The sequence below is a fragment of the Geotrypetes seraphini genome, chromosome 13 (genome assembly GCF_902459505.1).
Source record: "Geotrypetes seraphini chromosome 13, aGeoSer1.1, whole genome shotgun sequence".
Classification (NCBI taxonomy): Eukaryota; Metazoa; Chordata; class Amphibia; order Gymnophiona; family Dermophiidae; genus Geotrypetes; species Geotrypetes seraphini.
This window is the reverse complement of record NC_047096.1, coordinates 20578339-20591580: the sequence shown is the minus strand read 5'-3', so window position 1 is coordinate 20591580 and position 13242 is coordinate 20578339. Positions and strand designations below refer to the sequence as shown.

The window sequence follows — 13242 nt, the reverse complement described above, 5'->3', positions numbered from 1 at the left end:
GATTCCATCATCAATGCTAAGGCTGTGGCTCTAACCCCTGCACCACACACTCCCATTTGAGTGCAGCCTGCTGGTGCAACAGAAAATCTTTCTAGTTGGAGGGCCCAAACCTACCAATCTTTGGCCACATTCCTAAGCTGTCTATGTGCTGATGCAGTGTTGGGTAAAATATTGGTGGGGCCACTCCATTCCTTTAGGCAGCTTGGTGATGAAGTATATCCAGAACTGGTTTTCATGTGTTTGCGACAAGACTCAGTAGCTTTGCATTCAGAGAAGAGGAAAGAATTGGACTGGATGTTTGCAAACGTTAGATAAGCTGCAACCTGCGTGTGGCTCTCAGGTTAAGCAAAGATCTAATAATGGGAGACTTGAAACTGGATTTCTGTGTTCCCTGGAATGAACCTATGGGTATAGTGCATGGCATATGAAGTCATGGATCTGGATTGATACTGTCTCTAGTCATATAAAATTATATATATCACTTCTGATTGATATATGTCACCTTTGGCCTTTAACTTTTTATCGGTCTTTGTGAGGAACATATAATGTCATTTTTATCATTATAAGAAACCTCTAATTTTTTGTGAAACACACTAAATCCTTAAAAGAAGGCTAAAGCACAAGACAAAAATCCAAACTGGATCTAGTGGAGAAATTCTTTAAGGATCTCAAGCGCTCACATCTAAAAGCCCGATGTATCTTACAAGCTGATAACCATAGGGTGAGCTATCATCAGTCCTTTTAAATTCTCCAATTTACTTTATTATTTATCAAAAACATTCTTTTTTTCTTTTTTTGTTATTTTAGATATTTTAAACTTGTTAGATATTCTGACTTTCGATTAGCAGCCAGTACTCCTAGATTCAACTATATAAGTCATAGAGTACTTAACTTGATGACTTGATGACGACGGAAGATCTCCGTTTCGCTCTTACTAATTTTAGAAGAGCTTCATCAGAGAAAGTGCCAATATTAACACTCTGCCTAGTTTGTTGCCATGACTGTTGTTTTCTGGTTCTCTGTGGCTGTAGTCTGCTGCTTCCTTTTTGCAGTGTGGCTCTGACTTGCTGCATCTGGAGCAGATGTGCATTCTGAGGCTGCCCCAGTGCTTAATTTGTAGATAAAAAGGAAGTGGAACTGGAGCCAGGAGAGGCTTGGGTGGTTCAGGAGCAGTTGGAGAAGGTAGCAGTGATTGTTCTCTGTTCTGCTTCAGGCTTACCATCTCCCTCATCTCTACGGGCTGCTTGGAAGGGGGAGGATGCAGCACAATACCCTGTCTGAAAATATGTGGTGGGACTGCATTACAGGCCTCTCCCGGAGGCTATCATAGGGGAAAACACCCTCCAGGGATTCAAGACAAAGTTAGACATGTTCCTACTGAACAAGGACGTATGCTGGTAGGGCTAGTCTCAGTTAGGGCGCTGGTCTTTGATCAAAAGGGCCGCCGCATGAGCGGACTGCTGGGCATGATGGACCACTGGTCTGACCCAGCAGTGGCACTTCTTATGTTCTTATGTTCCCCCACAAATTAAGCCCCGATAGAAATAGACTGGCAGATAAAGACAGCTTGGTTTGAGCAGTCTGCCCATTTTTATCGGCCACAGATCTTATTCAACCTGTGGTGTTCTCCAACCCCCTCCAACTAGGGTCCCTTAAGGTCTGTCTCCTTCATGCTTGACTTCATGCCCAGGAAGTGACATCAGAGCGAGAGAGTGCCAGTGCGGGTAACAAATTGGAGATGCTGCTTGCGTCGATGAAGTTAAAGAAGTGCGGGGGAAGGGAAGGGGCATGTGCACCGCAGGAGAGGGGCTGGTAGGGAGGTGGAGAAGAGGACGGAGGGAGGGGAGCCACAGCCCTGGGCATCTCTCACCCTTGCCAATGCCCCCACCACCACCACCACCATCAAATTTTGCCATTCCAGAACAATGCTGCCATCTTGTGTCCACTGCGGAACCTGCAGGTAGTTGGCTGAAATTCATTGGGCCTTGTTTTGAAAAGGACTCTCTCCCTCATTTTTTATTGGACAGGGCCCTCGGTCTCTTTCAGTTCAACTACAGTGTTATGTTGCCACATTCTGGAAGGCTTCTTAGCTTTTGCTACTCCTGCTGAGGAGCAGCTCAAACAATTTATGATTTCTGTCTGCTGGGATAGGTTCATTTCCACTGACCTCTTGCTTTTTCTCTCTTTTTTTTTCTAGTTGCCATTTATGAGAAACTGTGGCGAAGATAAGGTGTGCAAAGATGAGCTAAAAGTGTCCTTCAACTTCTCGGAGTAAGAGTGCACTTAGTTTGCATCGTTCTCGTCAGCCAAACATTTTCAAGTTTCAAGTTTTATTAAAATTTTGATGTATCGCAATATCATTAATTCAAAGCGATTTACAATTAAAACAGGGTCTTAATTATTAACTAAAACCAACACAGACGGACATGACGTACCAAAACATAAGGGAAGTAGGGAGAACTAATCTAATCTAATCTAAACCTTAAGTTTATATACCGCATCATCTCCATGAGATATGGAGCTCGACACGGTTTACAAGAACTTAAAATAATAGGTGGAGAAGAAGAAAAAGGCTTACATGAACTTATGTGTAGAAGGGAGGAGAAAAAGGGGGGGGGAGGATAGAGTTACAATTTGATGAAAAGCCAAGTTTTCAGTTGTTTGCGGAATAACTGAAGGGAGCCCAGGTTCCGCAGCGGGGTGGTGAGGTCGTTCCAAAGACCTGTGATTTTGAAGAGAAGGGATTTTCCCAGTTTGCCTGCATAGTGGATGCCACGTTATACACATGGGGCAAATTCTATAAATGGCATTCCAGTGGCAGTGGAAGGCGTCCTACCAATGTCTAATTAGCCAATCGGGATGCACGTTTTCTAAAAAAACCCAAAACAAAACCACCCTGAGGCAGGCTGCCTACACTGTAGGTGCAGGGAGGCTTAAACTTGCCCAAGGCTAGGTGTGGACGTGGTTTTGCTCGGAAGTGGCCTTAGGCGAGCTAAGTGGCCCTAGGTGCCTCCCTAGGGCTGCGATAAGTGCCTGAAATGTAGGTCTACATTTCAAATAGACACAGCTGCTAAACTGATCGTGGCAAGGAAATCTCCCTGAGTGCTGTGGCAGGGAACCACCCAAACTCCACTGCAAGTCGACCAACAGGAGGGATGCCCATTCCCTCCCGCTGTCACCGCTGAACCCCCACCCCTCCCCCCTGTCTGTGGCAATGGCTTTAGGTATCTGACCAATCGGATTCTTAGGCCACTCCCAGTACATCGCAGAATGCACTGAGAAGAAGGCCTAAGACTTCAGTTGGCCCAGGTGCCTAAAGCTCCTCCTATGTGAAGGGCCTTAAGCACCTGGACCAATCAGCGCCTTAGGCCCCTCCCTAGTGCATTCCAGGATGTACTGGGAAGGGGAAGGCCCACCATTTTGAAGAGGCGGGCCTGTTGGCCAGAGGTAGGCATCCCTCTAGCCGGCCTTGCTGATAAGGGTATGGGGGGAGGGGCAGTTCCAGGTGGGATTTGGGGGGAGGGGGGTCATGTGTTTAGGAGGGTGCTGGCAGGAGAGAGTGGGCATTCCTCCTGCCCAGGATTATTTCAGGCAGGCCTCCTGCCGGCCGACTTACGGTGAGGTTTGGGGATTCCCTGCCATGGCCACTCAGCTGACCGGAGCAGGGAGATTTCATTGCCACAGTCAGTTCAGTGGCAACGCGATTCTCTAAATGGCGCCTGTGACATGGACGCCGGTGGTGCAATTTTGTATCGATTGCCCATTTGCAATTCTCAAGAGCCGTTTAGGTGGCTGCTGAGACCAGGCATCCTATACAGAATCCGGCCCATACTTATGTGACTAATTTTATAAATAGAACTCAGAACATAAACTCTCTTTGCTCGATATTCAGCAATATTTAACAGGAGAGGCATAGCTCCTGCCCAGTTAAACAGCACTAAGCTGGCTATGCGCTAATATTCTGCCTGAGATGGCCACTGAATATTAGCACTTAGCAACTATGACTATCTACAAAATTTAATGCATTATCTGGCAATGTTTAGCTTAAATAGCTGGTCTGTCTTTAGCCACTAAAAACTTAACTGGCCAGAGCTGAAGATCAACTTAGTTGGCTACATTTATAGCAGCAAAAAACGTCCTCTAAATCAGTGATTCCCAACCCTGTCCTGGAGGAACACCAGGCCAATCGGGTTTTCAGGCTAGCCCTAATGAATATGCATGAGAGAGATTTGCATATGATGGAAGTGATAGGCATGCAAATTTGCTTCATGCATATTCATTAGGGCTAGCCTGAAAACCCAATTGGCCTGGTGTTCCTCCAGGACAGGGTTGGGAACCACTGCTCTAAATCTTACAGGTCCAAATTTGATCTTTCATATATTTTAGGTCAGGGATCTCAAAGTCCCTCCTTGAGGGCCGCGATCCAGTCGGGTTTTCAGGATTTCCCCAATGAATATGCATGAGATCTATGTGCATGCATTGCTTTCAATGCATATTCATTGGGGAAATCCTGAAAACCCGAATGGATCGCGGCCCTCAAGGAGGGGCTTTGAGATCCCTGTTTTAGGACAACCTTCGTGTAGCTAATCTCATGAAAATAAAAGGATGAAAAACGTATCTGCAAAGATTTACATTTGTATTTTCTGCAGGTACTTTTTCCCCAGAAACTTAACATGTGGTTCTGAAACTGCAAAATTGTCTGTGTTGCCTCCTCCATTTCAGCTGCTCTGGCAACAGCTCCACAAGAACGTGGGTAAAGTTATATGTGCTGTGGAGAAACATACATATTTCTACCCATGTACAGGATGGGCAAGTTTCAAATAGCCCTTTTACTGTATAAATAGACATTTACATGGGTCAATTGCTTTCAAATAGTGCCTCTTTATTATAATGCAGACATTTTAATGCATTCATTTTGCATATAATGAAAGTGCAGTTCCCTGGAGCAGGGGATCAAGTTTTTTAAAAGTTTGTTATAATGCCAAATCAGGTTTCAAGGCGGTGTACATTTAATAAATATATTAAAAAACAACGAAAGGGTATAATATAATTCATGGTATAATAGAAAAAAACTTAAAAACAAAGCATTAATTTATACAAATTAATACAGAAACAAACAACAAGGAAGGAGAACATAGGAAAACAAAAGGAATAAACTAAACTAAACCTTAGGTTTTTATACCGCGCCATCTCCATGGTTGTGGAGCTCGGCACGGTTTACAGGGATTGTAATGAGAAAGGAACTCCAGGGATGAAGAACTACAATGTATTAAAATAAAGAAGGGAGAAGGGAAGTTATGAGAGGGAGGGGAAAACTGCAAATTGTCTGTAAATGTGTCTGTAAAGTGCACCTAGTAGGTGCTATTCATATGCCAATGATAATTTACTGCCATGATAAGATCTGTAGGCAAGGAAGCATTGAATTTGCAATTAGTGGTGTAATGGTGCCATCTTGTGGAGAGAAAGTATATTGAGGAATTTTATTGTTAACCTCAAATCATTACTAAGCACTTTTTTCTGATCTACTGCAGGCTCTCTTTTCTCACTGTGGGCGTCAATTCCATCATTAATTTGACCATCTCTGTCCAAAATGATGGGGAAGATTCATATGAGAGCCTGGTGAATTTCTTCTACCCATCAGGCTTGTCCTATCGCAAAGTGACACTCTTGAGTGTAAGTGAGCAAATCCTATCTAATTCATACATTTCAGTGGATCTATGGTAATCTGTATTGATTCATTGGATGGGAAGTTATATCCACAAATCTGTAGCAGATTTTGGCACAGGGCTCCTTATTCAATTTTAAACACTGCTCTATGCATAAATCTATGTAGTCTTGTCTTTCTGTTTCACAGCTTGCTCTGTGGTCTCCAACCAGCTCTTCGGAATTGGAGGGGGGGGGGGGGTTTCACCCGCCCCACACCAGAGATCACAGAAAGAATGAAAAACACAAATGGTTACAGTCACTTACAGACTCATTGATCACACTCGAGTTTGAGCGCAGGCTAGGGCCGGACAACTCCAGTAGACTGGAGGATAGACGATTCCAGGGCTTTCACTCACCCCACTCGAACTCCTCACTTTCCTTTCTGATGAAACAACAGCAGACACTTTGGTTCCATCAACAGATTTCCCCGTCACTTCCAATTCTCCCTGGATTTGACTACTCTGGTTTATTCTCCAGTTCCCTCCTAAATCTCTCCGTGAGTCACCTCGGTCTCAAGGCTTTGGCGTGAGAAAAGAACAACCAAAAAGCCAGGATTATGCACTGCACTCCCCTTTTATACACTCCTCCCTCCCTCCTGGGAACAAGGGACCTCCTACTCCTTCCACAAGTCTCTTCTAGCCATAATCAAAGTTCAGTGACCATCACTTACTTTTACAGCAGAGGCATTTATCAGGGAGGGTCGCATCTATACGGGGTAATATTCAACTGGTAGCATTCAGTGTTTTGGTTATATATAATGCCAGGTCATGTCTGGGTTGTAGCATTAAATGGCCAGGTATGTGCAGCTGGCCAGCACTTAATTGAATACGTGACAATACTCAGCCATTAACTGGATAAATTAAATCAGACAAAGGAAGGACTGTTATTTAGGTGTCAGGTCAAAAGCGCGCCGGGATAAAGGCGCACCCAGACAATTGAGCGCAGCGCGCGCCTCCGCGCCGCTCTAAATTACTGTTTTTAGCGCTCCAACAGGGGGGCGTGGGGGGGAACCCCCCCACTTTACTATAGACATCGCGCCGCGTTGTGGGGGCGTTGTGGAGGGTGTGGAGGGTTGTAACCCCCCACATTTTACTTAAAACTTTACTTTTTCCCTGTTTATAGGGAAAAAGTTCAGTTTACAGTAAAATGTGGAGGGTTACAACCCCCCAAACCCCCCATAACACTGGCGCGATGTCTATTAAGTAAACTGGGGGGGTTCCCCAACAAAAACCCCCGTCGGAGCCCCTAAAAACTAATTTAGAGCGGTGCGGTGGCGCGCGCTGCGCTCAATTGTCGGCGCGCGCTTTTGTCTTTCGCGCCGTTGTCTATGAACCGTTAATTATGTGGTTCAATTTGCCTAGTTAACATATTCGTTTACAACACTGGTCTAGGTATAGGCAATTTAGAATTTTTAGAAATAATGAATAAATCAATAAACTTGTCCAGTGCTCATGCATAGTCTAATCTCAGATGTCAGGGCACTGTTTCAGTGCTATAATAGTGCTTTCTGAAACCCAATTGTGTGGCATGTAATAGTTTATGGTGTCAAAAAAGCTTCAAATACTTTCAAATACATCTTTCTGAAGATTTGAAGCGTTAGGCTCGAATAGAAGCGGTTACCCCTGAAGCAGCGCTCTTAGCGAAACAGGGGTCTTGTCGGAAAATCGCTGATGTGATATGACAATAGTGAACTGGATTATCTCAACAGTACTTCAGTTAGTTTAAAGCATCTATTTCTTTCTTCAACAAGGAGTCGTGCGCCTAGGAGACTTCCACAACGGAGCTTACCTAAGATAAGTGCTGCTTTTGAAAATGTAACTGTAGCCGATTAGCACTGGTGTAAGCTTTTCACGATTTTAAGCCTTTTGTCAGTTCGTGGAGTTTTTGGACCGAGGATGTGTCTTCTCAAATTGTCTTTTGAAGGAGGTTTGTCCTTAGGATTAGCTTATTATGCTTATTTTTCTCCACGTAGGCCATGTGCTAGATTGTCCCTCTCGCCACCATTATTTGAATGTATTTGAAGCTTTTTTGATATTATAACATTCATTTGGGGTTTTTGCCTTTTTCATAGTTTATGGTGTTACCAGACTTGATTTGTTACCCTGCTTTCAAATAGCTTGACATTAGAGATTTCTGTTCCGCCATTGCCTTGCGGTTCAAGGCGGATTACAAAAGAATTACAAAAAACGTTTTACAGGAAGATATCTGGTAATTTCTAGAGGAGATAAAGAGTAGTTGAGGTTGCTTTGGGGAATCGGGAAGTTATTGGGAAGTGGGAAGGAGCTAGCGGTAGTAAGTCGTTTTCAGGAATTTCTTGAAAAGTAGCGATTTTACTTCTTTTCTGAATGTTTTGACGTCTGGGGTCATAATTAGTAGATTGGAGATTTGGTTGTCTAGTTTTGCTGCTTGTGTGGCTAGGAGGCTATCATATAGTTTTTTTCCATTTGAATTCTTTGATTGGGGGGTGCGTGAATGGAGTGTGGGTTTTCCTATGTCTAGTTGATGTAGTTTGGATGAGGCGGTTGTTCAGGTAGGTTGGGCTGTCGCCATTTATGGTTTTAAATAGTAGACAATAGAATTTGAATAGTATTCATGGAGTATTCAGTTTATTTTAATTTAATTAATTCGTTGAATGTGGTGTCTATCTCCAACAATTACACTGGTTGCCAGTTGACTTCAGAATTCAGTATGCCATATTTATAAAATGGGAAGATCGTTAGCCATTCAAAAAGGGAATTTTAACAAATTTCAGGATGTGTGGAGGCCTTTATCAGAATTTTGTAAAGAATAAATATATATTTTTCTTCCCTGTTTAGTACAAATGAAAAATAGGCTGGAGGGAGGGGGGATTTTATTATTGAAGAAAATGATTTTATGAAATATAAAATGAAGGGAGGGAGAGGGATAAATTTAATTTGATAAAGATCAATTGCAAAATTTCAAGTGAATTATCTATGTTACAATCTTAATATCAATATTGATGTACTTGATGTAAGTTATAAAATGAATAAAGAATTAAAGAAAAAAAAAAGAATTTGAATAGTATTCTTGCCGGAATTGGAAGCCAGTGTGAGTTGAGGTAGGCCTCTGTGATGTGGTCGTGTTTCCTGACATGAAGTAGGATTGAAGCTACTGGTCTGTAATTTTTGGCATTGTTCATTTCTCCATTTTGATCTGTTAGGTTGGGTGTCAGAATGGTTTTTCCTAGGTGTTTGGGGAACATTCCCTTTTCTAGCAAGTCATTCAGCCAGTCTAATAGATAGTTGTAGTATATTTTTGATGGACCCCGTAGGTCAGGGTTGTCCAACCTGCGGCCCCATGAAATATTTTGTGCGGCCCTGGTCGAAGGCGATGCAGTGTTTCCCCCTGTTGCCCCTGGGTGTTTATCGTCTTGCCGGCTCCCTCCTCTATTTTGCTGCAGCGTTTACGCATTTGTGCGGCCCCAGAAAATTTTTTTTTCGGCCAATGCGGCCCAGGGAAGCCAAAAGGTTGGACACCCCTGCCGTAGGTTTTAAAGAAAATCTGCCGGACATTTTTTATGTGTTTTACATCGCAGTTTCATGCATGATGACAGCTCTGCACTGCCGTCTCCATCTCGCCATGTTCTGTCTCAAGGCTGACCCCCTCCTTCCTCATCCAGCAACATTAAACATATCCCAATCTGTTCACAGGAGAGGGAGAGGTTGCTTTGTACACCTTCATTACATGTTTAATATCTGTCCTTATGAGAAAAAGAAGGAGGGGCAGTGAGAGGTGTATTTAGGATTGCCAGAATTTACTATAGTAAAATCCAGAGCCTTAGACCCGCCCCCAAGCCTGCCTAGTTCTACCCATCCCCGCCCCTTTATACCCCAGTCCTACCCCCATTCCCGCCCCCTGCTGCCTGCTCTCGGCAGGAGGAAATCTGTGCATGGATTCAGCTAAAATGGTTTGTTTCAGAAAAAGGATAAATGCGATTAACTCTTTCTATTTTTTTGGGTGTTTAGCCAGAGAAGCGAATGTTTATCAACTGTGATGCCACGGTGGGCTCGGAGGAAGATGTGATGAGGAACAGCACCTGCCGAATTAATCACCCTATCTTCAAGGCAGGATCCAGGGTAAGATATCTGTGTGCAGTATCACTCAAGGACGTAGCACCGAAGAGCCTGGCCCTCTCTGTCCCACTCCACACCACCCACTTATGTGCCTGAGAAACCAACATAGAAGGCAGTTTTCAAATAGTCATTAACTTGGGTGAGGAACAATTTATTCAGGTAAAGAGGGATCTTTGAAACTTGTCAAACCTCTACGTGGCTGATAGCACTGCACAACAAAGTTTTTGCTTCCTGAACACTGCTGGGTGTTTCTTATAGAATTTTGGGTGCTGATCATGAATATTACATCAAAAATTACCCATCACGTACCATTTCAGAGAAATCTTCAATTTTGTCGTGATTTTTTCTTATATTTGGATGCAAACAATTTTTTCTCCCATAAGTGTCTTATCAACAACGGTTTGTGCCGCCTGGGTATGTCCATGCATAAAATCTAGCCAGGTTGGAAGCTGTTTTATGGAAGATGACATCCTGGGCATGTCTGGGCAGGTCTGAACGAGCTTGCGCTGTCTCACCATGCTATAATGGTGGCTTCCATACACCGATCCTGCTCATTTGGTTAATATAGATAGTCCGTGTGTGTATATAGTATCAGTATAGTAAAGTATAGTAGTATAGTAGCTGTAGCAATATAACAGTAAGTAAGCTTGATGCTATAGACGTTTTGGTGTCGGGCAATATGTCTCGTCGGTGTCGTAACAGCCGCGACACATTCTGCTATATCTGTGGGGAATATACACTTACGCCTCAGAGACGTTCGATGACTGCCCTTGTAAAGAAAGCCTATCATCTGTATTTTGGCTGCAAAATAGGTGATCAAGACAAGCAATGGGCGCCTCACATTTGCTGTGCGACATGTGCTGTTAGTCTGAGAGCCTGGCTCAGAGGTACTCGAAAGACGATGCCATTTGCTGTTCCGATGATATGGCGAGAACAGAAAGACCATGTGACGGACTGTTATTTCTGTTTGACTAATGTGTCTGGTTTCTCTGCCAAAAACAAGAAGTCAATTGAATATCCTAATCTGCCTTCAGCAATGAGACCCATGCCACATGATGACAGTCTTCCAGTTCCGAAACCACCAGAGGATTGGACCTTAGACGAACCAGATGAAGAAACTGCAGTGCAGGGTTCTAACAGTGACATTGACCCGGATTTTGAACCATCCTCATCAGGCGATCCACATCTGATAACACAGTCCGAATTGAACGATTTGGTCAGAGATTTGGGTCTGTCAAAAGCAAAAGCTGAGCTGCTAGGTTCGAGACTGCAGGAATGGTGTTTGCTATCACCAGGTACGAAAATTTCTGTGTTTCGAGACCGGCATCATGATATAACCAAATTTTTTGCACAAGTCGACAGTCTCTGTTTCTGTTGTGACATTGAAGGATTGTTCTCGGTCTTTGGTTGTGATCACAACCCGGAAGAGTGGCGTCTTTTCATTGATTCGTCAATGTTAAGCCTGAAAGCTGTTCTGTTGCACAATGGCAACGTTTATCCTTCAGTACCTGTTGGCTATGCAGCACATATGAAAGAAACATATGAGAATATGGAAATGTTACTAAAGTATGTCCAGTATACCAGGTATAACTGGAATATCTGTGGAGACCTCAAAGTCGTTGCTCTGTTACTAGGACTGCAGCTTGGCTATACAAAGTACTGCTGTTTCATCTGCGAATGGGATAGCCGAGACAGAGAGTCGCACTATTCTAGAAAGAACTGGCCACTCCGTAAAAAGTTAGTTCCAGGACAGAAAAATGTAGCACATGAATCGCTTGTTGACCCGACAAAGATATTTTTGCCTCCTCTTCACATTAAACTGGGACTCATGAAGAATTTTGTGAAAGCAATGAACAAGGAAGGGGAAGGTTTTCGTTATTTAAGACAGATGTTCCCAAGAATAACTGATGCCAAGATCAAAGAGGGTATTTTTGTTGGCCCCCAGATCAGACATGTTATGAGTGACAAGCGATTTGAAGATCTGTTAGTTGGGCCGGAAAAAATTGGCTGGAAAGCCTTGAAAGACGTTGTTGACAATTTTCTGGGCAATTACAGAGCCCCAAACTACATTCAGCTGGTAGACAAACTTCTCAAAGCATACAAGAGAATGAAGTGCAATATGTCACTCAAGATTCATTTCCTCCATTCACACTTGGACTTCTTCCCCGCAAATCTCGGTGCTGTGAGTGACGAGCACGGTGAAAGGTTTCATCAAGACATAGCTACGATGGAGAAACGATACCAGGGCAATTGGAATCCGTCAATGCTTGCCGACTATTGTTGGATGCTACAACGTGATGCACCAGACACTGAATATAAAAGAAACTCGGGAGCAAAACACTTTTAATTCTGTTTCATTTAGTCGCTTGTGCGAAACGTAAACTTGACTATATATTTTATTGTCAGTAAACATAAAAATGTCTATTTCTCATAGTTCTTACGTGATGCAGTAAAACCAAAACCATATTTGAGCATACCAAGTTGGTACCTGTCATAATCACCAAAAACTTTTCAGGAATCAAGACTTAACCAAAAAATTGTTGTGCAGTGTAGTTTATGCCTTGTTACACAACGTTTGTCTCCTTACCCAAATTGTACACAGACATTCTTAGGGACAGGTCTAGGCTGAGGGAGGTAAAAAAAAAAACATGCATAATTTAGAGAGGAAGGAAGTGAAATAAGGACAGAGAAATAGGGAATAAGAGGGGCTGAGGGAGAAAGAAAGAGAGAAAACAGGAATGAGAGGGAAAAGGAAGTAAAATAGGAAAAAGGAAAAGAACAGGGAATGAGAAAGGGAAGAGAAGAGAGGAAATAGAAAATCAAAGGAATGAGAGAGGAAGGGTGAAAGAAGGAATCAGAAAAGAGGGGGTGAGAGAGAATGAAGAAAAGAGAGCATAGAATAACAGAGGAAAGAGAGAAAGGAAGAAATAGGGAATGAGAGGAAGTGAGAGAAAAGAAAGAAAGAACGATGAGAAAAATAAAGGAAAGAGAGAAAAGAAGAAAACAAACAAAGGATGAAAGGTAGTGAGAGAGAAAGAAGAAGAGCAAAGAGAAAAACAGAGGCACAAGAAAGGAAGTGAAAGAGGGAAACAGAGAAACAGAATGAGAGAAGATGAGAGGAAAAGAAGAAGAGAAAGAGAAGAGAAAATCAGGAATGAGCGAGAAAGAAAGTGAAAGCTCTGGAATGCATTACCAGAGGTTGTGGTAAGAGCGGATAGTGTAACTGGTTTTAAGAAAGTCCATAGTCTGTTATTGAGAAAGACATAGAGGAAGCCACTGCTTGCCCTGGATCGGTAGCACGGAATATTGCTACTCTTTAGGTTTTTGTCAGATTCTAGTGACCTAGATTGGCCACCATGAGAATGGGCTACTGGGCTTGATGGACCATTGGTCTGACCCAGTAAGGCTATTCTTATGTTCTTACATGAGCCAAGTATAGGAC

General features: G+C 43.1%; 1 protein-coding gene across 1 annotated transcript in view; it reads left to right on the top strand.

Annotated features, from left to right (window-relative positions):
* LOC117347089 (integrin alpha-M-like) overlaps window positions 1–13242 on the top strand; it is a 104210-nt gene that overhangs the window by 68544 nt on the left and 22424 nt on the right. The window contains exons 19-21 of the mRNA XM_033917477.1: window positions 2198–2271; window positions 5532–5673; window positions 9693–9803. Of these exons, the coding sequence (XP_033773368.1) occupies window positions 2198–2271; window positions 5532–5673; window positions 9693–9803 (327 nt within the window). The remainder of the gene's footprint in view (window positions 1–2197; window positions 2272–5531; window positions 5674–9692; window positions 9804–13242) is intronic.